Source organism: Eutrigla gurnardus, assembly GCF_963514095.1.
Source record: "Eutrigla gurnardus genome assembly, chromosome: 3".
Classification (NCBI taxonomy): Eukaryota; Metazoa; Chordata; class Actinopteri; order Perciformes; family Triglidae; genus Eutrigla; species Eutrigla gurnardus.
Window position 1 is genome coordinate 6,796,315 of NC_139917.1, and position 27,981 is coordinate 6,824,295.

At 44.0% G+C, this 27,981-nt stretch overlaps 1 protein-coding gene across 1 annotated transcript; it reads right to left on the reverse strand.

Moving 5' to 3' along the window:
• Positions 1–21,016: 21,016 nt before the first annotated feature.
• LOC311010787 (uncharacterized protein) lies at positions 21,017–27,546 on the reverse strand. The gene is made up of 5 exons (XM_084005430.1): positions 27,377–27,546; positions 26,729–26,911; positions 26,331–26,486; positions 25,956–26,048; positions 21,017–24,926 (listed from the first exon to the last, which is right to left on the reverse strand). Exons 2-5 carry the CDS (start codon positions 26,774–26,776, stop codon positions 24,768–24,770), a joined length of 456 nt encoding a protein of 151 aa, XP_083861556.1. The 5' UTR covers positions 26,777–26,911; positions 27,377–27,546; the 3' UTR covers positions 21,017–24,767.
• Between the last annotated feature and the right edge of the window lie 435 nt (positions 27,547–27,981).

The following is a 27,981-nucleotide window of genomic DNA, read 5'->3' on the forward strand; positions in this document are numbered from 1 at the left end:
CCGTCTGTGCTGTTGGGCCCCTCCTGCAGACGACAAAGAGGGAGAGAATGAGGTTGGGGTCCGCACAGCCTCCCCACGCCGCGCCGTTTCCCGGGCCCGTGGAAGCTTATGGGCAATGCCTGAGGAGGTGTCCTGGTTGTCCACACCCCCAACACAGCCTGGGTGATGTGCGTGGGGCACGGGTTGTTTGGAGAGACATAGCCCTTATCAGTCCCGTCATCTACGGTGGAAGTGGAACTGGGGTTACCACCGTGTCATAGAGCAATGGTGGGAGTCTATTTGATGTATGAAAAGGCATCAGCTGTTACGATGGGTTATCCTGTGACAATCCTTACACATCATAGTCTAAAAAATCTTTTGAATCATGGTTAATACGCCTTGACTATGTCTAGGCTCAGAGATTATCACAGGCTCCTGGAATAGGAAGATGTCACTTTGTTGTTGTGGGGTCATAAGCAGATGGGACTTCCAGATCGCATATCCTCAGATAATGGGAAAGAGTTTGTGGACAAAACGGTAAAATTAATTCCACAAAAAATTGGGAATTAAACGTTTGGGAGCAGTCTATCTTCTTTAAAGTCAAGGTATTTGCAAAAAAATGAATGGCGTTCTGAAAAACCGCGTTGTCAAAATATGCCAACAGATAGGTCTAAATTGGGTAGCGGCACTTCCGCTCGCGTTGATGGCGTGTTGCTTGAGCGAACTTCGAGATTTGCATATGACGTCTCATGAATTGGCCACAGGCAGACAGATGCCTACACCTTGTTCGCGCACAAGCAGAAAGGGTCCGCGTCTATCCCTTCTGGAAGATGATATGAAGGTGTACGTGAAGTACTTGACTAATCTAGACAGAGTGAAACCTGGAGCCAAGGTGTTCGTGAAGGTGTTCAGAAGGAAATGGTTCAATGAACGCAGAGAAGGACCATTTGAAGTCGTTCGCAGCACTGGAACAGCAGTCCAGGTGAAAGTATCACTGACGTGGTATCACCTATCACACTGTGTCAAGGCGCGAGTAGAAGAAATCCCACCTTCTCAAGGCCAAGATGTTGAAGGCACGGAAACACCAGTGGAAAATTCCGGAGAAGCAGAAATCCGAGAGGACTCCCAGGAGCAAGATCCGGAAGGAAGGTCCGACCATGACATGGACAGTCAGGGTAACGGGGTGCACGTTCCTGGCGATGCCGGGAATGACTCAGACAGAGAGGATGAGGAAGAAGCGAAAAAGAGTGATATCCAATCTGAATATAGAACCTTATTATATCCTACCATTTACCTTGAGGTTATTTTGTTATGTCATTTTCAACCCTCATTTGTTTATTATTTTGAAGTGGGTAATACCTATTTTTTTGGTTTGACTCATATTTTGTTTGATTTATGTTACTCAGCTTGCCAATAAAGTGAACCAACGGATTAGTTGTTGTTAATTACAACAAATAGAAAGCAGTAGCGTTGCCTGGAGCAGAGATGTCCAAACTTTGAATGGGAATCAGTGTGGACAAAGGGGGGAATGGAAGAGAAAAAATGAAAAATTATAGCTTGAACGCAAATAAATCAAATTTGGCTTGAATTTGAAAATGTAAATTATTAAAGCAAATTGTGTTGCATTGCTGCCATTGAGTGTTCATTTCAGACTGCGTTATGATTTGTATGGCATGACAGGGGTCTATGAGTAGACAAACCTGCATGTCACACAAAAATAGAAATCAAAGGGGTGATTATTTGAGAGCGGTAAGTGCGCTGTTTCTGATCCTGGAATCAGATTTTGGACATGCCTGATCTAATAACACGCTGGAATATTAATGGATGTCTTACTCTGAATGTATAGTATGTGATGTTTTTTCCGCAAAGATACTGTTCGGTGTTTTCGCTGAACGATGAATAGGGATTGCGGGCCCTGGACAGGACAGGACTGAGAGAGAAAACACTGATTACTGACTCCACATTAGATGGTGACGCTGCTGAAGAGCGAGAGTTCAGCTGACACATCAAGGATGATGTATTCGTAACAGTTGGTATGTAGAATCAGATACACTTCTGTGTTCTCATATGTGTATGCATACTTTATGATGTGGAATTTGTTGTGTTTTGTTGTATCCTTTTATACTGATGTTATGGATGTTTTGCAATCCTGTGATATAGGCAAATGTATGAAGGAATGAGCAATAATCTTAATGTTGTAACACTTTAATTATATTTTACTCTTTATACCACTGCACAGCGGCATAATACTTTTTTGATAATATTTGATAATATGACATATGAAAGTTTTGGAGTTCAATGACCAAATTGGCATATGGTCATCCAATTAGAGGATAAATGGTTATTGTTAATCAGTAATTTTAAAGGAGTTTCCTTGCCTGGATTGGCTTGAAGGTGTGGATTCTCCAAGTTGACTAGCAAGGTTTCCTATCTCTTTTTGCTACTCTTTAGGATGGGTGGATTTTTGGAATGGGAAACAGCTGACTTGCGGGATTCCCTTACAGCTACACCTAGCCATAAGCACACATTTCTAGAAAAAGGTGTACTTTTCAGAATTTGCTGAAGGAGTGTACCTGAAGGGAGACTTGCAGGTGGGGCTAAGGTTAGCCAAATTCAACCTTAATAGGATAAGTGATCAGCTTACCTAGTTCTAAAATAGTCTAAAATAGTGTGATATAGGACCTTAATAGTTCACTTAATGTATACATTTCCATATAAGTACAGATAGATGGTCTTCCTAGCTTTAGGCTTGCAGGTCCCAAGGGTGACAGCAGAAGATTTAGATAACATATAGAAGGTAAACTATCCCTGCCTATTAGGATGGTTTGGAGGCTCCTCGATCCCTTGTTGGATGGATGGACTCTCAATCCATCCAAGATGACCAATAAGGAGAAGTGGGTAGGTCCAGGCGAAAAGGACTTCAAAAAGGCACGCGCATGCAGAAAGTGAGGGTGTTTTTTTCGTGTGGATTTCCTAATCGAATGCTCAGTAGGATTTCCAGGTAGAGCAGGCATAAGCTCATTAGGAACTTTGCCCGAGTTTGGAGAAACTGGGTGTTGGCCAACCTGGTCTGATGCAGGCTGGAGAATTCTGTTTCAATAAAGGTTGCTCTATCAATCCCACCCAGCCTGTCTCAGCGGATTCATTTATCAATCAAACTTCACACCGATCATTGAGGAAGAGAGCCCAGAAACAACAATCGTTTATATTTTTTGGAACAACACACAAAGGGTCATGCCAAAGAGCTTGTGAAAAGCTGTCAACACATGAATCCAGAACGAGGATACACAAAAGCAAAAGCTTTAGCAGTTCGGAAATGTACAAAAGATCGCCTTTGCTTACATGGACAAAGCCCTCTCATGGCCTCCAATTAAAGCAGACGACATAAAGGCCCTGCAGGACTACAGTCTCTTTCTCAGAGGCTGTTGTAATGTCATGGAGGATGTGCAGTATCTTTTGGATATAGATATGCCTTCAAACATGTTGAGCATCATTAAAAAACTGCCCTACAAATTCAGAGACAAATGGAGAAACCGAGCATGTGAGTTGCAAGAACGATACGACCGAGCTAGATTCACAGATATTGCTGACTTCATTGAAAGGCAAGTGAAAATTGTAACAGATCCTGTGTTCGGCAATATACAAGACTCTCAAACAATAACTATGATTAGAGGAACAAATAAACCAAAGCCACAGTTTCGTCCTGGTAACAAGGGGAGCAGTTTTGCTACCACTGTAGGCCCTCTGGAGAACAAACATCAGTCTGCAAGGAAAGAAAAGGAAATTGAACAAACGGGAAGGAGAGCATGCATCTGCTGTGGAGGAGGACACACGTTAGATGTATGTGTACAGATGGGAAGAATGCCTCATGAGAGGAAAATAGGCTTCTTGAAGGAAAATGGCATCTGTTTTTTGGATGCTTGTGTACAGGGCACATCAGTAAAGATTGCCGTAAAAGGATTTCCTGCTCAAGGTGTAGCCTTAAACATCCCACTGTACTTCACAAGGAACCCGTTAAAGATTCTGAGCAGACGCAGAGGAGCCCAGAGCTGTGTGTTGATAACACACTGATGTCAAGTGGTCTTACAGGGGCTGGAGACCAGGACTGCAAACTGCCTATTGTGCCAGTACAGGTTAAATCTAATAAAGGAACCAAAATTGTTGTCACTTACGCTTTCTTGGATCAGGGGAGCACTGCAGTGTTTTGCACTGAGAGCTTAATGCAAAAGCTCCAACTCACAGGGAGGAAGGGCCGCATTCTCCTCCGAACCATGGGCCAGGAGAAAGTTGTAAGCAGCAACATTGTGTCAGGACTGGAGGTTGCAGCACTGGAGGTGAACAATTTTCTGGAGCTGCCAAAAGCTTACACGCAAGAGTCCATGCCTGTGAACAGAGGAAATATTCCGCCTGAAAGGGATATTAAACAATGGTCATATCTGAAAGACATTCACTTACCTCAGATTGATGCAGGAATAGAGCTTCTTATAGGAACCAATGTTCCTAAAGCACTGGAACCGCTGGAAGTGGTGTGTAACGTGAATGATGGACCGTATGCTATCCGTACCATGCTGGGCTAGACTGTCAATGGTCCACTGACAGGAAACAGTGGAGATACTGTTAACTGGGAGCATCCACAAATAACTGTCAACAGAGTTTCAGTCGTGAACCTGGATGACCTCGTGCAGGAACAGTTTAAGATTGACTTCCCTGAAAGCAGCATTGATAAACAACCTGCAATGTCAAGAGAGGATTAAAGATTCTTGGAGTTTGTCACCAACTCAGCAAAACAGGTGGATGGGCATTACCAGATTTCATTGCCTTTAAGGAACATTGATGTCAATATGCCAAATCACAAAAGAATTGTTGAGCAGTGTTTGTGTTATTTGAAAAGAAGGTTTCAGAAGGACTCAATATTTCATACTGAGTATAACACCTTTATAAATGACCTGTTGGCTAAAGGCTATGCTGAGAAGGTGCCCAAAGAGGAGCTGGACCGTGGTGATGGGAAAGTATGGCACATACCACACCATGGCGTTTACCATCCCACCAAAGGAAAGATCAGAATTGTGTTTGACTGTGGAGCAAGATATCAAGGTACATCATTGAATGCTCAACTTCTACAGGGCCCTGATCTTACCAGCTCTCTGATTGGAGTGGTGACCCGATTTAGGAGAGAACCGGTTGTGATCATGGCCAACATTGAATCCATGTTCCATCAGGTACAGGTGCCTCCTGACGACAGAGACCTCCTCAGGTTCCTCTGGTGGCCTAACGGGGATATGGAGCAACTACCTGCTGAGCATAGGATGAAGGTGCATTTCTTTGGGGCGACATCATCTCCCAGTTGTGCCAACTAAGCTCTCAGAAAGTGTGTAGAGGACTATGGGCATCACTACAGTTAAGAAACGGTGGACTAACTATTGCACTGCTTTTATGTAGATGATTGCCTCGTGTCAGTGGCCACGGAGAAGGAAGCAGTGTTGCTTTACAGGAATCTGGTCTCTCTGTGTTCCAAGGGTAGATTTTCTCTCACAAAGTGGTCGAGTAACAGGCCTGGAGTGCTGGAAGCCGTCCCAGAGAATCACAGAGCAAAAGGCTTTGAAGGGTTGGACATGGAGCTGGACTCGTTACCTGTGGAGAGTGTGCTGGGTGTGGAATGGAGCATTAAATCAGACTCCTTTAAGCTCAAGATTGTACTTAAGGATTGACCACTTACCAGAAGAGGAATCCTCTCAACTGTCAGTTCCATTTATGATCCCCTTGGAATGCTGAGCCCTGTGGTTTTAACAGCAAAGAAGATCCTGAGAGACCTGTGCAGGAGAGGGATAGGCTGTGCCTGAGTCAGTCTCAAAAGAGTGGTTGGAGTGGCTGCAGCAGCTGCATCTGTTGGACAGATTCAAGGTCAGCAGATGCATGAAGCCACCAGGCTTTGGAGAAGTGGCTTCAGCACGGTTACATCACTTCTGTGATGCCAGCGACCATGGATATGGTACAGTTACTTACCTGTTGTTGAAAACAAAGAACTCGGAAATACACAGCGCTTTCGTGATGGGAAAGGCTCGAGTAGCACCTTTAAAATGTGTCACAATCCCCAAGATGGAGCTTGTCGCTGCAACTATGGCCAGCCGCATCGATATGCTCTGGAGGAAAGAGCTACAGATGGATCTGCTGGACTCCGTGTTCTGGACAGACAACACATCTGTTCTGAAATACATCAGGAATGAGACTTCTCAGTTCAAAGTTTTTGTTGGTCTCACAAATCCTCAAGGTCTCCTGTCCGGCCCAATGGAGGTATGTGGACACCAGCAGCAATCCGGCAGATATGGCCTCCAGAGGTGTGAGAGTTGATGTATATGTTGCAGATGCTACATGGGTGTCGGGGCCTCACTTTCTTTTGCATCTCGAGAGTGAATGGCCTGATGAGCATGAAGACCTCAATCATCTTTCACCTGGCGACCCTGAGGTCAAAAGCGTTACTGCAGTGAATGTTGTCCAGGCCAGAGAAGAACCTGTAGCTCATCTTATGGAGTACTTTTCCTCTTGGACAAGTCTAAGGAAAGCAGTGGCATGGCTCTTGAAGATTAAAACCTTGCTCATGTCCTGTGTGAAGAAGAGAAGAGAGTTACACCTGAGCTTTGCACAGTCTGACATCGCCAAAGAAAAACAGGCATCCTCTGTGGAAGAGCAGATGAAGGATTTTAATAGGACAGCTGTACAGAGAAGTCTTACAGTGGAAGATTTGGACCAGGCTGAGCTTGCCATTATCAAGTTCTGCCAGGGGAAAAGATTTCCTGAGGAGCTAACGAGTCTGCAGAAAGGGCAGCCTGTTAGAAAGTCCAGTCACCTCCATAAGCTCTGTCCACAGCTGCAAGATGGAGTCCTGAGAGTTGGTGTTCGGCTTAGTAGATTGTCCATGCCTATGGAGGAGAAACATCCAATAATCCTGGCAAAAGACCTCCACATCTCAGAGCTTCTACTTAGACATGTACATCAACAAGTTGGACATGGGGGCTGTAACCATATGCTGTCTAAGTTGAGAGAGAGGTACTGGGTAGCTGGTGTGAGTTCAGCCATCAGGAGAGTTTTGTCCAGGTGCATCACCTGTCGCAGACTTGCCCCATGAAAGGATTGTCCCAGATGAACCACCATTCACTCGTGTGGGAGTAGACTGCTTTGGACCTTTCGAGGTTAAGAGTAGAAGGAGCATGGTAAAGAGGTACGGTGTAATATTTACTTGCCTTGCCATCAGAGCGGTGCACATTGAGGTTGCATCATCGCTGGACACCGACTCCTTTATTAATGCACTCAGGCGTTTCACTGCCAGGAGAGGTCAAGTTCGAGAGCTGCGCTCTGACAATGGAACGAACTTTGTAGGAGCAGAGCGGGAGCTGAGGAGGGCCATCGGGCAGTGGAATCAGGTGCAGATCCATGATGTCATGCTGCAGAGGGGAATTCAATGGAGCTTTAATCCACCTGCTGGCTCACATCATGGGGGAGCTTGGGAACGGCTGATAAGATCTATTCGAAAGGTTCTCAACTCGACCTTTAAAGTACAAAACTTGGATGAGGAAAGTCTTCATACAGTGCTTTGTGAGATTGAAGCCATAATCAACAGCAGGCCAATCACCAAGGCGTCCATGGATCCAAATTACTTGGAAGCATTGACACCAAACCACCTGCTACTGTTGAAGACCTCACCAACAATACCACCAGGAGTGTTCGAACCCTCAGACATATATACGCACAGGAGGTGGAAACAAGTTCAATATATGTCTGATTTGTTTTGGAGGAGATGGGTTAATGAATACCTACCTCAACTGCAGGAGCGCCAGAAATGGACAGGAGTGAAGAGGAATCTCGTCGTGGGAGATCTTGTAATCGTCATGGACCTCGAAACTCTTGGCCTGTGGGACGAGTCATACAAACCTTCCCGGATTGAAAAGGATTGGTTCGTCAGGTGCGGATTAAAACCCGGAGCAGCTGTCTGGAGCAGCCCATCACAAAGGTTTGCCTGCTGCAGGAGGCTGAAGCCACTTGAGGCTTTAGTTGTGACTTTGACTTGTGGACTGTTATGAGACTCACCTTGGACTGTTTGACTTTGACTGGTGAGACTTTGGACTTTTGAGTCATATTGATTCAAGAAGAGAGAAATTTTGCTGTGGATTATTGATGGACATTAATTGTTGAGCTTTATTGCTGTTGAAAGTGTTTTTTTGTATGTGCACGTCTCCTACTTGATACTGTATGTGAGTAATTATTTAGATTAACTCCATAATTAGGGGCTGGGTTGTAGGAGCCATATTGTGTCACTGGTGGATTATTTGTCTTTTGATTTGTTTGGTCTGGTTGCCACGGTGATACACAGGGCTTGGGTCACGTGGGCACGGGGGATGATTGCCATAGGTGATATAGGGAACTGGATCAGCTGCACTGGGGGAGGAGAGAGAGGAGTGTAGGTAGCAGCAATTTTTGTTGACCACATTTTGTTCAGTTTGTTGCTTTAATACATATTCGCCACCAGTGCACGTTTTCCATCTTTAGGCGTGTGTAATCTAGCCGCTGAAGTAGCCGTGATTATTTGAAGTTATTAATTGATTGAAACTTACCTGGACTCAGCGTGCTTATGACCCAGCAGCAGCGCGTCACACAAACATACAGGACCTCATCCTCTCAAACGACAGGCAAGTCGTTACATTATTATTAATAATAATAACAACAACAACCACACATATCATTGCAGTCATGTTGTTATTGTATTATATTTAATATTATAGTTATTAATATTGGTATATTTTATCTTGGGTTATTATAAGATATACATAATATGTTAATAATTAGTATAAAATATATTTTATACTAATAAAATTGAAGGCATCAGACGCGCCATCAATATCTCAAACAAAAAAGTTGGATCACCACCCTGTTCAGGCAAAAGTAACACAGCAATGATGGCAAGCTTTAATGCCATAGACTCTAAAACTCTAGTGGAAATGGTGACAAATCTAAAATCATCCACCTGTTGCCTTGATGCTTTACCTACCAACTTTTTTAAGAATGTTTTTGACTGCCTATCAATAGACGTATTGCAAATAGTTAATAACTCCATTCAATCAGGGAATTTCCCAAAGGCCTTCAAAACTGCAGTCATTAAACCTCTTCTAAAAAAGCGGAGTGTGGAGAAAAATGTAAATATATAAGCTAATCACACATGTTTTAAATTACTACACACACATACACACCCACAGGCACAGGCGAGAGAGCAGCGGGGGTAGGGGCCAAACAATATACATAGGACACATTCCTTAGCGGAATCCGCACAGGGGGGGAGTATATGATATATGTGCATCTCGACAACATACACACACATACATAGATGACAGAACCCGGAGGGATGGACCGTATGAGCCAGTGTGGGTGGAAATACCCAGCGCTCCAACCAGGCCGCGGCATGCTAAAATTACGCTCCGCCTGCATCTATTGAATGAGCCAATCAGACTCATGGGGAGTCTCAATGAAATACGCTGCGCACTCTGTGTAAGCGCCTTTTGAGTGAATTCAACCCTATGTTGAGTTGACTATTAGGTCCGTGCACGTATAACTGCCGGAATATGTTTTCCTGATATTTGTGCTAATAAAGCGCTGTTATTGATACAACCCATAGACTCTCCTCCTATATTCAAGCTTACTATTTTTTTTCACAACAGGAGCCTAGATGCCTCTATTATCAACAACTACAGACCAATTTCAAATCTACCCGTCATAAGTAAAATAATTGAGAAAGTTGTCCTCCAACAACTTAATCACTTCATGGCTTCAACTGGCTGCCACAACAACTTCCAGTCAGGATTTCAACCTTTTCATAGCACCGAGACGGCCCTTATTAAAGTTGTAAATGACATCCGTCTTAACACAGACTCTGGCAAAACTTCAATATTAATGCTATTAGACCTCAGTGCTGCATTTGACACTGTCGACCACTCAATACTCCTGGACAGGTTGGAAAACTGGGTGGGGCTCTCAGGCACAGTCTTAAGCTGGTTCAAGTCATATCTACAAGATAGGAACTATTTTGTTTCCATTGGTGACTTTGTATCAGAACCTACCAATGTAACGTGTGGAGTCCCCCAAGGTTCAATCTTGGGGCCGACTTTATTCAACATCTACATGCTCCCACTAGGACAAATCATGCAAAATAATAACATTGACCACCATTGCTATGCCGATGACACCCAAATCTATGTAGCACTATCACCAAACGACTATCGCCCCATAGATCTTCTGTGCCAGTGCATTGAGCAAGTCAAAGACTGGATGTGCCAAAACTTCCTACAACTAAATGAGGACAAAACTGAGATAATTGTTTTTGGTGCTAAAAAAGAAGTAATTTTAAAGTAAAGTTTAAAGTAATTCAACACCTTCACTCTCTGTCCCTGAAAACCTCAAACAAAGCCAGAAATCTTGGGGTTATTATGGATTCTGATTTACATTTCGACAGTCACGTTAAATCAGTAACAAAATCAGCCTACTATCACCTAAAAAATGTAGCAAGACTTAGAGGGCTCATGTCAGCTCAAGACTTAGAAAAACTTGTACGTGCCTTTATTACTAGTAGGCTAGACTACTGTAATGGTCTCCTTGCAGGTCTTCTGAAAAAAACTGTCAGGCAGCTACAGCTTGTTCAGAACGCTGCTGCTAGAGTTATTACAAAGACCAAAAAATGTGAGCACATTACACCAATTCTTAAATCCTTACATTGGCTCCCTGTATGTCAGATGATAGATTTCAAAATCCTCCTGCTCACATATAAATCACTACATGGTCTAGGGCCGAAGTATATCACTGATATGCTCCCACTACATAAGCCTTCTAGACCACTAAAATCTTCTGAGACCAATCTGTTAGTGATTCCCAGAGTAAACAACAATCACGGGAGAGCATCGTTTAGTCACTATGCAACAAATAGCTGGAATAAACTTCCTGAAGATGTAAGACTTGCCCCAACTCTGACCACTTTTAAAACTAGACTGAAAACTTTTATGTTCACCATAGCTTTCTGCTAAATCTTTTAATGTATGCACTGTTTTTAATTATTGCAAATATGTTTTTATTCTCCTTTTCTTTCTGTAATGCATTTTTAAATTTGCCTTTATTTTCTTTTAATTCTTCTATTTATTTATTTTTGTTCACTTTGTTGTATGATGTGAAGCACTTTGAGTCTGCCTTGTGTATGAAATGTGCTATACAAATAAAGTTGCCTTGCCTTGCCTTAATGTAGCTAAAACAGCTAAAATAATAGTAATTGTTATAACTATTATTATTACTATTATTATTATTGTTATTATTATTGGTTTAATTAATCTTAATGCTGTTTTCATCTCTGTTCAGTAACTGAAGAGTAAACAGCCTCATATTTTCAATAATTAAGTTTCCGATCACAAAAATGTATTGATTTTTAAACTCTTTTTAAGTCACATATTGAATATACTTATAATATATATGGGTGAAGTCAAAACTTTTTGTAGTATGAACTTGTGGATGAGGTAGGTCAGGTTGGGGGTGTTTTGGGAGACGTCTCAGAAGATGAGGACAGTGAGCAGGAGGACGTTCAGGGTGAAGGCTACAACTTCATGTTTCTTTATGTTGATTCTGATGAAGAGGAGGATGTTCTGATACCTCCAGCAGCGTGATTGGGAGGAACGGCCTCCCTGATCTAAATCTGAGTGGTCGTTTGTTATTGGACTTCTGTGCTAGTCATGGACTGTCCATAACGAACACCATGTTCCAACATAAGGATGCTCATAAGTGTGCGTGCTCCAGAGAACCCTAGGCCGAAGGTTGATGATCGATTTTTTGATCGTTTCATCGGATCTGAAGCCGCATGTTTTGGACACTCGGGTGAAGAGAGGGGTGGAGCTGTCAACTGATCACAACCTGGTGGTGAGTTGGGTCAGAGGGTGGGGGAAACCTTTGGACAGACCTTGGTGAGGCGTGTTGTGTTATGTATTGTATGTGTTTAAATTGTAGATGGCGATAAGACAAAGGTAAGTTAACATTTGATTACAGCAGTAACACGAGTCTCCTGAAAGTGTAATTTACAAGTGATTGTATTTATATTTTTTTAAGTTAGGTGTTGGTGGCTGTTCCTGACAGAGGTCTCCAAGTCTGTTTTACTTAGGTATTGATGGCAGTAGTAACACTGCACCAGCCTCCCAACAAGAAGAGACCATGTGGAAGACCTAGACTCAACTTCCAGGACCAGATGAGAAGGATGGAGGACTACAGGACCAGATGAGAAGGATGGAGGACTACAAAACCAGATGAGAAGGATGGGGGACTACTGGACCAGATGAGAAGGATGGAGGACTACAGGACCAGATGAGAAGGATGGAGGACTACAGGACCAGATGAGAAGGATGGAGGACTACAGGACCAGTGGGCTGAGTGAGTAATCTCCTACAGAGACTAATCTATGTAATCTCCTAAAACTATACATACACACACACATTTTTTATATTATATACATATATATATTATATACATATATATATATATATATATACAGTATATGTGTGTGTGTGTGTATATATATAAATATGTGTGTGTGTGTGTGTGTGTGTGTGTGTGTGTGTGTGTGTGTATGAGCAATTGTGAGGGGAAATTCTTAATAGTCTTAAATCGAGATCCTCAGACATCAGCCTGCTAGAATCACTTGCTTCCATGTCTGAGGTTGAGGAGGAAAGGATGGCACATTTCTCCAGAGTTGGCTCAGATTCAGGAAGAGGGAGGAGATGGATCAGGAGAACCTCAGGGTTTGTTGAAGAGAACCTGCCGGACAGCCAGTTAAAAGATTAAGTCTTTTAAAGATTTATCCACTCGTTCTGGAACAGAAAACTTTAATGAACCACATATGGAGTCCATGCTAGTCTGCTCTGTAATCCAGATTGGACTACATGTATACTTGGTGTACAACCACCAAGGAGCTCAGATCAGATCTCATCCGAGAGGAGTATCTTCGTTCCTGAATGCAGTAAGAGAGTGTTCACACATGATCGAGGAGAGAAAAGCTGTCTCTAAAGGAGCACATAGTCCAAACATCTGGTTTGTGTTGATTTGACTTTGGATTCAGCATGTGGAAACCAATTGATTATCATTTCTTTGTTGTTGTTTTTAATAAAATGATGAGTTAATTTTCATAGAAATTGATATGCTAATGCAAATTCCTAAAGAAATATAAAATGTTTCCTCAAAGTACCACTAACTCACTGACAAAGAAAACAGGAGTTAGATATGATCACCAAACTGCAAATCTACTGTAACTGCAATGTGTGGTCTGCAGTGAGTATTGTAACTGATAGATACGCAAAGGTAACAGAGTGCACAGGCAATGCACAAAGAGTTGAAGACGCTGGGGGTCAAAGTGAGTCCACCTCTGGCAACATTCCATGGGAAACCACCAATATCTAAATGTGAGCTGATCGAACCAGAACAAACCTGCTGAATCTGTTTCTCCAGGAGGTCGCAGGGAGAACAGACCAGGCTCAGATGAAAGATCCTCCCAATCTGCATTGTTTTTTTTAAATATTGCTCAATACTATAATACTAACTATTCGATTTAATCATGTGCCTGGATGTGCCATGTTAATCAGTGTAGCGCCACAGGTTTTCACTGTTGTTTGATATAATGGAGCCTGGTCGCAGGGGTTTTGAGTAAGATACTTACAAATCTAGTGTTGTATGACAACTGTCATCCTATCTCTCGCAGAACAACCTCCTTGACCCTAATCAATCAGGATTCAGGACTGATCACTCCACTGAGACGGCCCTCCTCACAGTGACCGAGTCCCTGCGAGACGCCAGAGCCTCATCCCACTCCTGCGTTCTCATTCTCCTCAACCTATCTGCTGCATTCGACACAGTCAACCACCAAATCCTCCTCTCCACCCTGGCTGAACTTGGCATAACTGACTCCGCTCTTACCTGGTTTACATCATACCTGACAAATCGCACCTTTCAGGTCACATGGAATGGCTCTATGTCCAAAACCTGTTCTCTGGACACGGGTGTCCCTCAAGGCTCAGCATTAGGACCGCTTCTGTTCTCACTCTACACGCTACGCAGATGACACCCAGCTGTTCCTCTCTTTTCCCCCAACCTCTTACACTCACATTGCAACTCGCATTTCGGACTGTCTGGCTGACATCTCTGTCTGGACAACTGCACATCACCTCAAGCTTAACCTGAATAAAACCGAACTCCTCTTCATCCCAGGGAAAGACTGCCCTCGCATTGACCTGTCGGTCACTGTCGAGGGCATCACAGTATTGCCGTCGTCAACTGCGAGGAACCTGGGTGTAATCCTCGATGACCAACTATCCTGCACCCCCAACATCACTGCTGTGGCCCGATCCTGCAGGATTTGCCCTCTACAATATCCGCAGGATTCGGACCTTCCACACAAAGGATGCAACGCAACTCCTGGTTCAAGCACTGGTCATCTCCCGCCTTGACGACTGCAACTCTCTCCTGGCCGGACTACCAGCCTCTGCGACTAAACCATTGCAGCACGCCTTGTCTTCAACCTACCCAAATTCTCCCATGTGACCCCCCTCCTCCGTGACCTCCACTGGCTCCCTGTTGCAGCACGCATCCAATTCAAGACGATGGCACTGGCCTTCAGGGCCATCAATGGAACGGCACCCATCTAACTTCAAACACTGGCCAAACCCGAAGCAAGCACTTCGCTCCTCTACTTCAGCTGGCGGGCTGGTACCACCATTACTGAAATCAAACAAATGTCGCTCAGCAAAGTCCAGACTCTTCTCTGTTCTGGTCCTCAGTGGTGGAACGAACTCCCGACCAATGTCAGTACAGCAGAGTAATTTGCCATCTTCCGAAAAAGGCTCAAGACTCACCTATAGCACTCTGATCATAGCACTGTTGCTCTTAAGGTAGGCTACTACTTTACCGAGATGAGGACCTAACACTTGTTCTATTTTTAGCATATCGGCAATGATATGTTGTGGTTTCTTTTTTTCCTTCTTTTGACAAATGTACTTATTGTAAGTCGCTTTGGACAAAAGCATCTGCTAAATGACCTCAATGTAAATGTAAATGACAAACTGTACATAAGACGTGGATGTAGTCATGGTGACGTCACCCTTCGGTTTGTAGACTACAGTTTTGAAGCTTCGCGTTCGTCATTTTGGCTGTCGACATCCTGGATTTGAGCTGTCGCCATCTTGGAATTCTTGCTACAAGTGAAGGCAAGTGACCATGTTTGGACTCTGGAAGAGTGACTGCTGGATCTGACAAACACAAGTGGCAGACCGAGACCCTGAGCAGCAACCTTACTGCATCTGTCTCACATGTGGCTTCTGGTTTGAAGCTGTTAACAAACTTGTTTTCCATAGTTCAAGGAAAACTTTACAGCTACGTGTTAAAGTCATCTTAGTAGATATTGCAATTGTAGCAACGCCGTAGCGGCTTTTCAAACACAAGCTAGCCATTCTCTGAAGCATAATCTGCTTTATGGTCTATTCAATCTTAATGGACCGTAAATAACTAAATTACATTTCATTTCATTTAACTGACACTTTTATCCAAGGTGACTTCTAATAAGTACATACCAGTACATTAGTTTCAAATAAACAGACTTCAGAGTGCTACATACAAGGGCAGGATGCCAGTGCAATTTATATATATATATATATATATATAGGTTTTTGATGTGTAGATGGTTTCATCAGAAAGGAAAGTACAAGAGTAATATGAATCATGATGTATATTTTGGTGACCAATCAACAGTATGGAACATTATTATAAGTCTAAAGGCGTTTCCACGTACGGCAAGTTCGGACTTGTGGGTTTAGTAGTTCAGACTTGGCTTGTAGTTTGATTCAGGTGTCCAGACTCTGGAGGACTTGGGCTGCAACTGATGACGGTGCACAAATCCACCAGAACGCAAGACAATTGAGTGCAGATTGAGCAACGGCGTAAGGCCGGGTTGCTCTGACAAGGATTTACTTTAACTTTGCTCAGAATTAAGAAATATTAAACGTTAATATCAATGTTATTGGCAGGCGGGGTAGACCAATGGTGGAGGGGCATTTTAACATTTGAATGGTTCAAAATGGTGTCTGTATATTATGCTTGCGCAAATGAGCCAATTAACATTCGAGCTGAAACTTAGGGGGCAGGTCTTTTAGTATAAAGACGAGAATTGAGCTGTTGACTACGTACATTCATTGAGAGCTCTTACAACACGTCCGGAAAGAAAATGAGAGAAATTATGCATCTTCAAACACAATGTGGAAACCAGATTGGCGCTAAGGTTAGTAAAACTATATTTCGTTTGACTCGTGACTCACGTCATGTTCTCCGCCGGGCTCTCTGCTCCCGGAGCCGGCGCTCTCTGCTCCCGGAGCCAGCGATTTGTGCCCGTTCGCGCCACTGAAACCACACCCTTGAAATATAAACCTGTCCTCTTTGTGAAACTGGACATTTAAAGCTGAACGAAACGAATGCCCTTTTGGGTCGTCTTCAGTACCATCATGTGTTGGAGTTAAAGACGAATAGAAACGATTTAAACTTATTTTTGCATTTGTAAAACGTATCTCTAAATTAACGTATGCCCGCCTGTTGTAGCAAATGGTTAATAGCAAGTTCAAAAACTGCTGACTGATCCGTTGATTTGGTTTTACGGAAAATGGTTTGCATTGTTTGTTCGGCAACGTTATTGCAATGCGAAAAAAGGAAGCAAGGATTTCTGGTGAAAGGAAGACAACACCGATAACGTTATATTAACCTTATAAACGCTGGTTTAATGGCGGTAAAATAGGTTTACATGGCGTGTTTGAGGCCTACTTGGCGATGCCTTTTTCTAGCGCCGGGCCTTTTTGCCCCTGTGAGTAAGCTTCTGCTTCTATTGTTTAATGGGTTAGGGGAATAAAAGTTTTAAAATCTGTCGCTGCTGATGCACTGTCCGTCACAATTTTTGTTCCACACGCCGTCCATCCCTCACCATAACATTGTGTTTACCTCTCGTTAAGGCCCCTGGGCTATATAGTGTCTAGTCTCAGGATCCAAACCCTTTCACTTCTGCACCTTTGGGCTTCATTCCATCTTAGATTGCACTGTACGACTGTGGCCCGAACAGCCTGCCATGTAGCATGAAATGTTGGACCAAGACACACTTGGTCCAACATTTCATGCTACATGAGTGTTCTTTTTTCTGAGGACGTTATACCTGTGCTGAGTGAACCTAACCAACATAGTGTTACTGGTCTCGCCCACGTACTGTATGGCACATTGTTGACATTTGATGACATATACGCACTGTTTCTCAACTTGGGGTTACCGTAACATTCTGTTTAAAAAACATTGTTGTTGTATTGATTTCGCAACCATTTCTGGTGCTGAAAAAATTCCCTGTGACCAGATTGTCTAGGTTTGTTAAGTGTCTTAACTTTAGCTTTAACTAAATGATCATGCAGGTTTTTGTTTTTTCTGAACGCTGCGATAATCCTGTGATCTTGTAGCAGCTGAGTTCCCTGTGTAAATGACTGAAAATTGTTTTTAACCACCTTAACCAACTTAACAGTAGAAGGAGAATATGTAGTGATGAACGGCAAAAGAGAATCCACAACAATGGGCTTTCTCAGTGGGCCCTAGTTTCGTAGACCAGGCGCAGTCAGCTTTCAGCGCACCTGCGCCACGCCGACGGGGTGTGTCCGCCTGGACTTTGCAAGTTTCGTGCACCACGCAGGCTCGCGCAAGCTCGCGCAGGCACACCTCCCGTCTCGCCCACCGGCGCAAGTGGGAAAGAGGGAGGAGAAGAAGGCGTGAGTGGGAGACGAGGAGGAGACGAGGCGTGGACTGGGATTAATACAGCCGATTCAGATCTTCACCAATCAAATGAGCTCCTCTCCTCTCCTTTAATGCGTTAGGGGAGGTTCAGTGCAAGTTCCGTCACTTGACAACCCGATGACAGAAGCAGCGCCGCTGCTCCCACCACGCGCATCACGCGCTGTGCGCGCGTATCATAATAATAACAATGCCGATATTATTAAAAACAGGAGAGAGAGAGGGAGATGTTTTGGTCCGAGAGGCTGAGTTTCCGTTACGCGTGCCATCCGCCTTTGATCTGACGTCAGATGTGACGGGACAATCTATATAGATATAAATTCACGTGTTGATTCAATTAGTTGCATTAAATAGTGTTTGTTGTGATTATTTATTGCATTTAAATGTGCCTGGAACTGTGGAAACCTGCCTGTGAGGTGTCGGTGACGTGTGCGCACTGCGCGCCGTCAGCCAAACTTCCACTCCGCCAGCTGTGATTCGCATTGAATGAATGGACTTTATTTACGCCTTGCGCCGAAAGTAGACCAGGTTGGAGCTGGCGAGCTTTCAGCGCAGTCTCGGCGAGGCTTTTTGCCACGAAACTTCCGCTACGCCAAGCTGAATCTGTGACGCCTCCCCCTGCTGCGCCGCCACACCCATCTTGGCGCAGGCGATCCACCAAACTGCCAAACTGACCGTGCGCAAGGCTGCGCGGGTCGAAACTTGCATTGCGCCGGCTCCGCCACCCTGCGCCGCCCTGCGCTGCGCCACGAAGCTAGGGCCCAGTGTGAAAGTCCTGAAACATTTTCTCAAAAAAGTTCTACAGTACCCTCTGGTGGTCAAAACTGAGAACAACACCTTAGTGGCTTGCAGGAAGTCTGAGCGTTGAGTACATATTCTATGAAACCTGAGTAGTTGAGATTTAACTAGTCCCGGGTACGTGTGTTTGGGATGAAAACATGTCTTGTGGAGAAGAGCATGAGTGTCTGTGTCCTTAAAGAACACCTTTATTTCGAGTCTGTGAGTTTCCTGGAAGTCACTGTGTTTAAAAGTGGTTGTGTCCAGGAAATCTACAGAGTCATCACTGACCGTTGATTTAAGTGTGATTGAAGCATAGTGTGTGTTTAAGGTGGTTATAAAATGATCAAAGTCCTCTCTCAAATGAGTCCAAACTCCCCAAATGTCATCCAGATACCTGAAGTAGTGTGCAGGTTTTTTATTGCATGCTGCCAGGGCCGAGGTCTCCCATTGGGCCATAAATATGTTGGCATATGGCGGGGCGAATTTCTTTCCCATGGCTGTGCCTTTGGTTTGGAGGAAAAATTTCCCATCAAATTCAAAATAATTTCTGGTCAAATTGATTTCCAGTAGTTGAAGCAGCTCCTTATCCGGTCTCTTTTTGTCTGGATATTTTTGAAAGATGTTTTTGATGGCCTTAATACCTTCGCCAATGTCAATATTCATATAGAGCAGGGATGTCAAAGTCAAATACACCGAGGGCCAAAAAAACAAATTTGCTACAAGCCGAGGGCCGGACTGGTTCAATGTTTATTAAAACATATTGAAATGATTGCACATAGCCTATTGAACCAAGACCTAACACAGTGTATATTATTTAATGATTAAATGAATAAAGCAATATTTTCTTATGGATCTGTCAGAAATTTCAAGTGAAAATATTTTTCAACAGGCAAACAGACAAAAACGAACTTCCTTTAAAGAAAAATCTCATGTCCTGTACATTAAATGAATAAAGCAATATTTTGTTATGGCTCTGTCAGTAACTTCAAGGGAAACATTTTCAACAGGCAAACAGCAAAAAAGTAAATGTCCTTTAAAAACAAAATATGTTTCTTAATATTAAGATAAATGCATAAATAAAAGTGCATGCATTATAAACTGAAAATGCATTATTGTGCTATGATCCTACTGATCACTGCTTTCAAATAGTAAAATGAGAAAATAAAAAAATAAAAATAAAATCAGTTGTATTCTTCCTCATGGCTCTTATCTGCAATTTTCCCTGAGTCCATTCAACTGAAAAATAAATATAAATAAATAAAATACAATAAAATAAAATACAAAAATCTATGGCACACAGACAAAACAATACTTCCTTCAAAGAAAAACCACGTCTTGTAGAAACAAATGTAAAAATTTAACTGAATTAAAAACTGAAAATACGTGACTGCTCTGTGATGCTCACTTGTCTGAGGCTGAGCCTGATACTGGGTGGTGTCTCATCTTTTGTACAAGTTCATCAATGTTCGGGGAAATCCTCAGGATTGAGTGGAGGTGATTATCAGTCAGACGGCTCCTGTGTGATGTTTTGTTGAGCTTCATCAGAGAGAACAGTTGTTCACACAGGTATGTGCTGCCATACATAGAGAGCGTCCGAGCAGCTTGGATGCGCAACTGTGGCATTGTGTCGGGGATGAAACGTGCAAACTCCTCAGCACCCACTCTCTCATATTTTGCCTTCAGTGTGTCATTGCACTGGAGCTCAATCAACTCCATTTGCAGATTTAGTGGTGCGCTTTCTACATCCACTGCAAAAGGATTGCTGAGCAGTTCAAACCTGCTTTTTTGGGCTTCAAAGTCAGCAAATCGGCGTCGGAAGTCGGCGGCAAGTATGCTGAGTTTATCAGCAAACTGTGCACTCGGGAACACAGCAGTAGAGAGCTTCTCTTTCATGGTCTGGCAGTTGGAAAAGTTTTGTGCACTTAAGTTTTCTTTCCGCATCTGCGTCTCCCACAAACTCAGCTTGGTTCTAAAGGCCTTCACTGTACTGTACATATCAGAGATGACAGGTCCCCGTCCCTGCAGCTGCAGATTCATCACATTCAGATGGCTCGTGATGTCGCAGAGAAACGCCATTTCACACAGGAAAGTTTCATCTCGGAGCTCTGTTGTGTCTTTCCCCTTGCTTTCCATGAGCAGACAGATCTCCTCACGCAGCTCGAAACATCTTTGCAGCACCTTTCCCTGGCTTAGCCATCGCACCTCTGTGTGATACGGCAAGTCACCATACTCTGTATCTAACTCGCCCAGAAATGCCTTGAACTGGCGGTGATTTAAACCTTTGGCTCTGATGAAGTTAACTGCTCGCGTTATGGTGCTCATTACATGTTCCATTTTCAAGGCTTTGCCACACAACGACTCCTGGTGTATGATGCAGTGATAAGCTGTCAACTCATCTGTGACGTTTTCCTCCAGCATCCTCTCACGCATCCTTGCCACCAATCCACTCCTGTGCCCACACATTGTGGGTGCTCCGTCTGTGGTTAATCCCACAAGTTTTTCCCAAGGCAGCCCCATCTCATTTACACATCTGGATACCTCTTCATACAGATCTTGTCCTGTAGTTGTGCCATGCATAGGACGTAATGCCAAAAACTCTTCTGTTATGCTCAGGCTGGAGTCTACTCCTCGGACGAAAATTGACAGCTGGGCAATGTCAGATGTGTCCGTGCTCTCATCCACAGCAAGAGAATATGCGATGAAATCTTTTCCCTTTGTCACAAGCTGTTCTTTTATGTTGGTGGAAAGCTGGTCTACACGTTCAGCAACGGTGTTTCTGCTCAGGCTCACGTTTGAGAAGAGTTATCTTTTGTCTGGGCACACTGCGTCACAAACTTCAAGCATACAGTTTTTGATAAACTCTCTTTCTGTAAAGGGCCGGGCTGATTTTGCGACCTCTTTTGCCACAATAAAGCTAGCCTTGACAGCAGCCTCGCTTTGTGATTTGGCATATGTGAACATAGCCTGCCTGGACTTAAGGCCTCGCATTAATTCTTCCACCTTCTGTAGCCTTTGTTCCGTGTCCATATTCTTGTCTTTGTCTATGTGTTTCTGAGATGTTTGATAGTGCCTCCTAAGATTATATTCTTTCATTACAGCCAAACTTTCTCCACACAGAAGACACACAGGTTTGCCTTTTACCTCCGTGAACATGTACTCTGCCTCCCACCTGGCTTGAAACCCCCTGTTCTCAGCGTCCACCAGCGTCTACGTTTGGCCATTTTTGAGGAGGGGGTAGCTGAAAGTTGATCTCTGCTCTGACTGCTGATGAATAATGAAGCCGCTTGTGCGCGCTGCAGCGACTTCGCGGGCTACCGTTGCATTGTGGGGAATGTAGTGTTGGTGCGTGCAAAACACTAGCGGGTGGCTGTGGCCTGCGGGCCGGTTCTAATAGTAATTAAATATCATCCAGGGGGGCATTGATAATTAATTCGCGGGCCGGATCTGGCCCGCGGGCCTTGACTTTGACATATGTGATATAGAGACTGTCAATATCCATGGTGAAAAGAATGGAGTGGTCAGGGATGTGGAGCTGCTTTACTTTGTGTACAAAATCGTATGTGTCCTTGATGTAACTGGGATGTCTGGTCGAGAGAGGAGTAAGATAAAAGTCCAGGAACTCAGCCGTGTAATATGTTTCGCTGTCGCAATCAGACACAATGGGTCTGCCTGGTGGAATGACGTGTGGAACGCTCCACTTTGAGGGGTCCTTATGTATTTTAGGTAGCATATAGAACAGCCTGGCCCTAGGCACGGTGCTGCCCAACAAGTAGTTTTTTTGTTTGGAATCAATACATTTTTTGTTTTGTAGTGACTGTAGAATTTTAGCCACTAAAGGGATTGTGTCCAAATAGATGGGTTTATCCAACTTGATATAATACCGTGTATCGTTAAGTTGCCGTAACCCTCCCAGAGGTACTGTGACCTGTCCATGATGGTAACTGCGCTGCCCTTATCAGCTGGTTTGATCACAATGTGTTGGTTGCTGCTAAGCTGTTTGAGTGCCTCAACTTCTACAGGGAGGAGGTTTGGCTTCACAGGAAGAACTCTAAAAGCTGTATCAAAATGTGAGATCTGCTCCGATGAGATCAGTGATGGCTGTGGGGATCTTACCAACAGGAGGGGTCCAGACCGATTTTGGGGTGAAGGGTGGCGGCTCCGAATCCTGCTTATCTTGAAAATAGACCGACAGCTTTAGTTTTCTATGATATTTTTGAATGTCAGACCTACTTTGGTTTACAATTTGTTTGTAGCATCCGTCTGTGGGGATAAATGAAAGACACCTATTGAGCAGAGCAAATTGTGCGTCAGTTAGTTTGTAATTTTTAGCCAGAATTATGATATTTTTGTTACTGCTCTTCCCCTCCTGATTACACAGGCTTGTGGGGAAGTCTAGTTTAGGTACTCAGCCCAGTGCTCTGAGATATTAACTGCCGTGGATCGGGTCCAGCGAACCGTGTCCCTTTCAGTGTGAAACTTGAGTCTTGTGGTAAAGCTACAATGAAGCCACAGTTCGCAGTAATGTACTGGTTGAGATGTGTTAGAATAGTCTGTTCTCTGTGGGGGAGGGTTCTAGAGAAGTTGATCTCGGGGATCAGGATCTCCGCATGTGGAAATCTGATTTTGGCAGTCTTGAGCATTCTTTGTAGTACTTTAACGGCCGTGTCAGCGGTTTGTTGGCTCTTATTGTTCAGGCCGAAGGAGAGGACCATTTTGTCCACTGTTGTGGTGCTCGTGGCTGTAGAGAGAATAGCCTCTGTGTGGCACCTGGGAAGCTGTCGATTTGTAAGTCTGGAACGGAGAATGGTGGGAGTCTGGAGACGTTGGAGTCACCCATGACGATCCATTTCTTGTCTATATGCAAACTCCATGACTGCAACTTCCTGGTCGTGTTGGGGTGCCTAGTGGGTTTGCATTTCGTCCTGTTGGGAGAAGAGGGCGATTTTTTCAAGACCAGGTCCAGTTTAGTTGGACCGTTGTTTTGCGTCTGGGGGTCAGAACGATCCCCGTTGTGGGCAGTAGTCTCTGGATTCCCATGGTGGGGATGAGGGAGGGGGGAGGAGGGGGTTGTGGGGGCTCTGTGTCCAATGTGTCCACCTCCGACTCCTCGTTATCGGCTTCCTTCTTCACTGGTGTGCTAGCATAAGAGTCTCTAGTTTTTTCTCCCTCATCCTCTGATCCCAGTGCCTCAATGATGTCCAGTTCTTGCATCGACACACATGGATTGGTTGTAGAAACTTGGGGGGGCAGAGCAGAGTTGACGGCCGCGGAGACCTTGGGGGTCGCAGCGGGGCCCACCAGGAATAAATTCGGTATTAAGCTCCGTAGTGGAGTGGACCCCGTTCGTGGAAGCAGGGCCGGAGTGGGAGTGGGGGTGGGTGTGGGGGGGGTGACCCAGTCCTCATCCTCACCTTCAGGGGCAGTAAGCCAGTCTGTGTTAGCCCCTGTCTTGGGGGTCGTGTCCTCCGCAGCAGCCCCCGGTGGTGTTGGGGTGGTGGCCGCGAGGTGTTGTGTGTCAAAGTCTATGATGGTGCAGGGTGGAATGTGCACCTGTGACACCGTCCGTATAATCTTAGGATGTAGAGGTGTCGTTATGGGTTGGGTTGATGGCCGCAGGGGTCCCTGTGTGGTCTCTGGTCCCGCAGTCCATCTAGTGGGCGGTTGAGAGGGTCCCTGTGTGGTCTCTGTTCCCGCAGTCCCTCTAGTAGGTGGTTGAGAGGGCCTCTGTGTGGTCTCTGGTCCCGCAGTACATCTAGTAGGCGGCTGAGAGGGTCCCTGTGCGATCTCTGGTCCCGCAGTTTGTGCTCTGGCCGCAGGGATAAGCTGACTGAGATCAGTCGTCTCCAGTGGGTTGTCAGAGTCCTCATCGGTCCTCTGGTCCGATAGCAAGTTCGTCAGCAACGCCTCCGTCTGTTGCAGAGTCTGTTGCGGTAGTAGGCGGCGGCCCAGGTTACGTCTAGCCCAGATAGATGCCACCTGAAAAGGTTCTTTCACATACAGTGTTATCACAACTATGAAAAAGTGCCCCAAGAGTATACAGAAACTTCTCTTTAGCTATAGCCAATGAATATTATGAATCTGAACAGTTTAGCTGACCAATGGGGATGAAAAAATATGAACACTTCTTTTAGTTTTAAATCACACTGTTACACACTGTCACAAGAGTTTGTTGTATAACTGAACACATCAAAACTGAAATGCAACCTTTCCCTACAAACGGAGGGAAATTCCCCCTCCTTCCGAATCACAAACACTGCCATGGTGAGCTGCTCCAGGTCCCTCTGAACATCGTCTGCTCCACAGTCCTACAGAGGGGTACAGGACACAAACACAAATCGTCATTAGCCTCACTTCTTACTGTGATGAAGTGTTTGGGTGATGTACAAATATGTTATGTGCTAGGCTATTTCTTGGCTGGGTGTCATCACACACCAGAAACAGCAGAGAGAGGTGTATCAATCTGACAATCTAATTGTAAGCAAGAAAGATACGATTTCCCAACATGTCAAACTATTCCTTTGAATTTGTATAATCAACTAAGGCCACGTTTACACGTAGCAGGGTATTTAGAGACACGAATATCCCCCCCTGCTCTGTTTTCAAAAATAACATTGTGCACACAACATCGTTCAACCCGCATAAATCTGCCGTCGAGCGCCAATATAGCCATGCCAAACCTATGGGAGGCAGTGAAGAGAGAAGGATAAAGTGTGGTGTGTATTGTTGCTGGGAATTACATAATGTCCAATATGGTCATGATAATATATACAGGTCAGCAATCCAACCATGGTTCAGGTGTTATGGTTGTTCTAACAACAAACAACTAACAAAAATCTCTCTTTTTTTAGTACACTTAATCTAGGAGAAGGCAAAGAGAGATGGAGAGGGGAGGAGGAGAAGAGGAGACAAGAAGGTGAAGAGAGAAGGAAAAGAGAGGAGAAGGAGAGGGGAGGAGAAGAGAGAGAGGGCTAAGAGAGGAGAAAGGGGGTTGAAGAAGAAGAGATGAGGTGAAGAGGAGATGGGAGACAATGAGAGGAGAGAAAGCAAACAGAGGAGAGGGGAGGAAAAGAAGAGGAGACGAGGAGGAGAAGATGGAAGGAGAGGAGGAGAGGGGAGAAGTAGAGGAGATGAGCAGAAGAGGGAAGGAGAAGTGGAGGAGGAGAAGAGGAGACAAGGAAGGAGAGAAGGAAAAGAGAGGAGACGGGGAGGAGAAATATGGCCATGATAATAAATACAACATGTCTCCTACTATGGTTCAGGTGTTATGTTTGTTCCAACAGTTTTTTTGTGTCCCTTTGACAAGATGTGCTGACATATAAACTGTTGAAACTTACAAGATATTCCTTGATCAGGTCATCTGCATCTTCTCCCAGGAAGATGGTGAGGGCTTTCATCACACATTCCCTCCGAAGATTAATGTCCACAGTCTAGAACAACAAATGTTGATTAATTTTAAGTTCGAAATTTCATAAGACAGACATCCTTAACTCTTACATGTACTTTACTTAAAAACAGTAATTCGCAAGCCCAGAGATTAATTATAGAAAGAAAAGGGGATGAGTTCAGTGGTGTAGTTTTTGAGTCATTAAAAACATTCATGCATATGAAAGCAATGATTAGCATTGGCTGCCCATATTAATGTATTTATGAAGGATTCGACAGCCCTCTTAGTTACGAAGTGTCTCGTTTGATGGTACAGACAGATTTACCTGGTCCAATGTGTCCATGATGTTTGCAGTCTTTCGGCGTGTTGCTCCTCCTTTGGCACGGATGACTTTGATCAGCTGACTTGAGTGCACGTCTAACTGGGCCATGAACTTCCCCTCAAGAGGTACAGCCACGAGCCTCTGGAACTTTGTATTTATCTAAAAACAAAACACAAATGACAGTAGATATTGTATTATGGAACAAAATGCAACCGATCTCATCCTGTATGCCAAAATGTCTATACCCCAAAAAGTATAACGTGGAAATTCAAAATGTAAATTCTGTCATTAAGTTCAGTGTTATACAATCTCAACCACATCAAGTTATGACCAATTCATGAAAGTTAACTGCTATAAATCCTGAAGCATACAGACTTTGATCACTTCAGTTCCATTCTTACCTCTTTCTGTGTGAAGAGTGCAGGCCATCTGTCCTTGAAATCCTGCATTCTTGGTTAAACAAGTGCATGGATATGAGTGGCCTCGTCCGTAATGCCTTTGAATCAGTTTGTAGTGCTTGAGCAGTTCAGATCTTTTGGTTAATGTCGTCCCACAGTCCTTACATCTCCACGTGAAGCGTAACACTGGAGAAACAAAGAGATGCGCTTTACTGGGTGTATAGAAATAATTTGAAAAAAACACAGATGTAGGGTTGGGCAATATTACAATATATCAATATGGTGATATGAGACTAGATCTCATCTCAGCTTTTGGATATCATGAATACGATTGTGATGTGATTTTTTTTTTTTGCCACATTGCCCAACACAAAGCAAATCATTTAAACACAAAATGTATTCATCAAATGTAGCCAGCCCTCTCTAATTAGATTTTAGGGGTTAAGTTCAAAACCCAAAGTTTAAAACAAAACCCAAATGCCCGTATGCACTATGCACATTAAAAGCATTCAACAATCACCTGCATTTCACATTTACTGTAAGTGTTGAAATTGTATTTCTTTTTTCAAATATTTTTTTCACTTCAAAACACACCATCCTGTAAGTTACATACAGCCACATTTCAGCCTGGTCTGTAGCAGTGCAACTTACCTTAGGTGGTCCAAATGAGTGTACAGCCTGAGACCACCGCCAGTCATGGAAAAAAAAGGAAGAAAGAAATCTATATATATATACACTCAACAAAAATATAAACGCAACACTTTTGTTTTTGCTCCCATTTTTCATGAGATGGACTTAAAGATCTAAAATGAATTCCAGATACACAATATTACCATTTCTCTCAAACATTGTTCACAAATCAGTCTAAATGTGTGATAGTGAGCACTTCTGCTTTGCTGAGATAATCCATCCCACCTCACAGGTGTGCCACATCAAGATGCTGATCTGACATCATGATTAGTGCACAGGTGTGCCTTAGACTGTCCACAATAAAAGGCCACCCTGAAATGTGCATTTTTTTTTGCTTTATGGGGGGTCTGGGGACTCAGAACCAGTCAGTATCTGGTGTGACCACCATTTGCCTCATGCAGTGCAACACATCTTCTTCGCATAGAGTTTATCAGATTGTCAATTGTGGCCTGTGGAATGTTGGTCCACTCCTCTTCAATGCCTGTGCGAAGTTGCTGGATATTAGTGGGAACTGGTACACGCTGTCGTATACGCCGGTCAAGCACATCCCAAACATGCTCAATGGG

Excerpts from the sequence above, each read along its gene's own strand:
- LOC311010787 (XM_084005430.1), bottom strand. The coding sequence starts at position 26,776 with ATGCAGGATTTCAAGGACAGATGGCCTGCACTCTTCACACAGAAAGAG. Across the intron at positions 26,487-26,728 it reads CACTCTTCACACAGAAAGAG|ATAAATACAAAGTTCCAGAG; the intron begins GTAAGAATGGAA and ends TTTTGTTTTTAG. Across the intron at positions 24,927-25,955 it reads ACCTGATCAAGGAATATCTT|GACTGTGGAGCAGACGATGT; the intron begins GTAAGTTTCAAC and ends ACCCCTCTGTAG.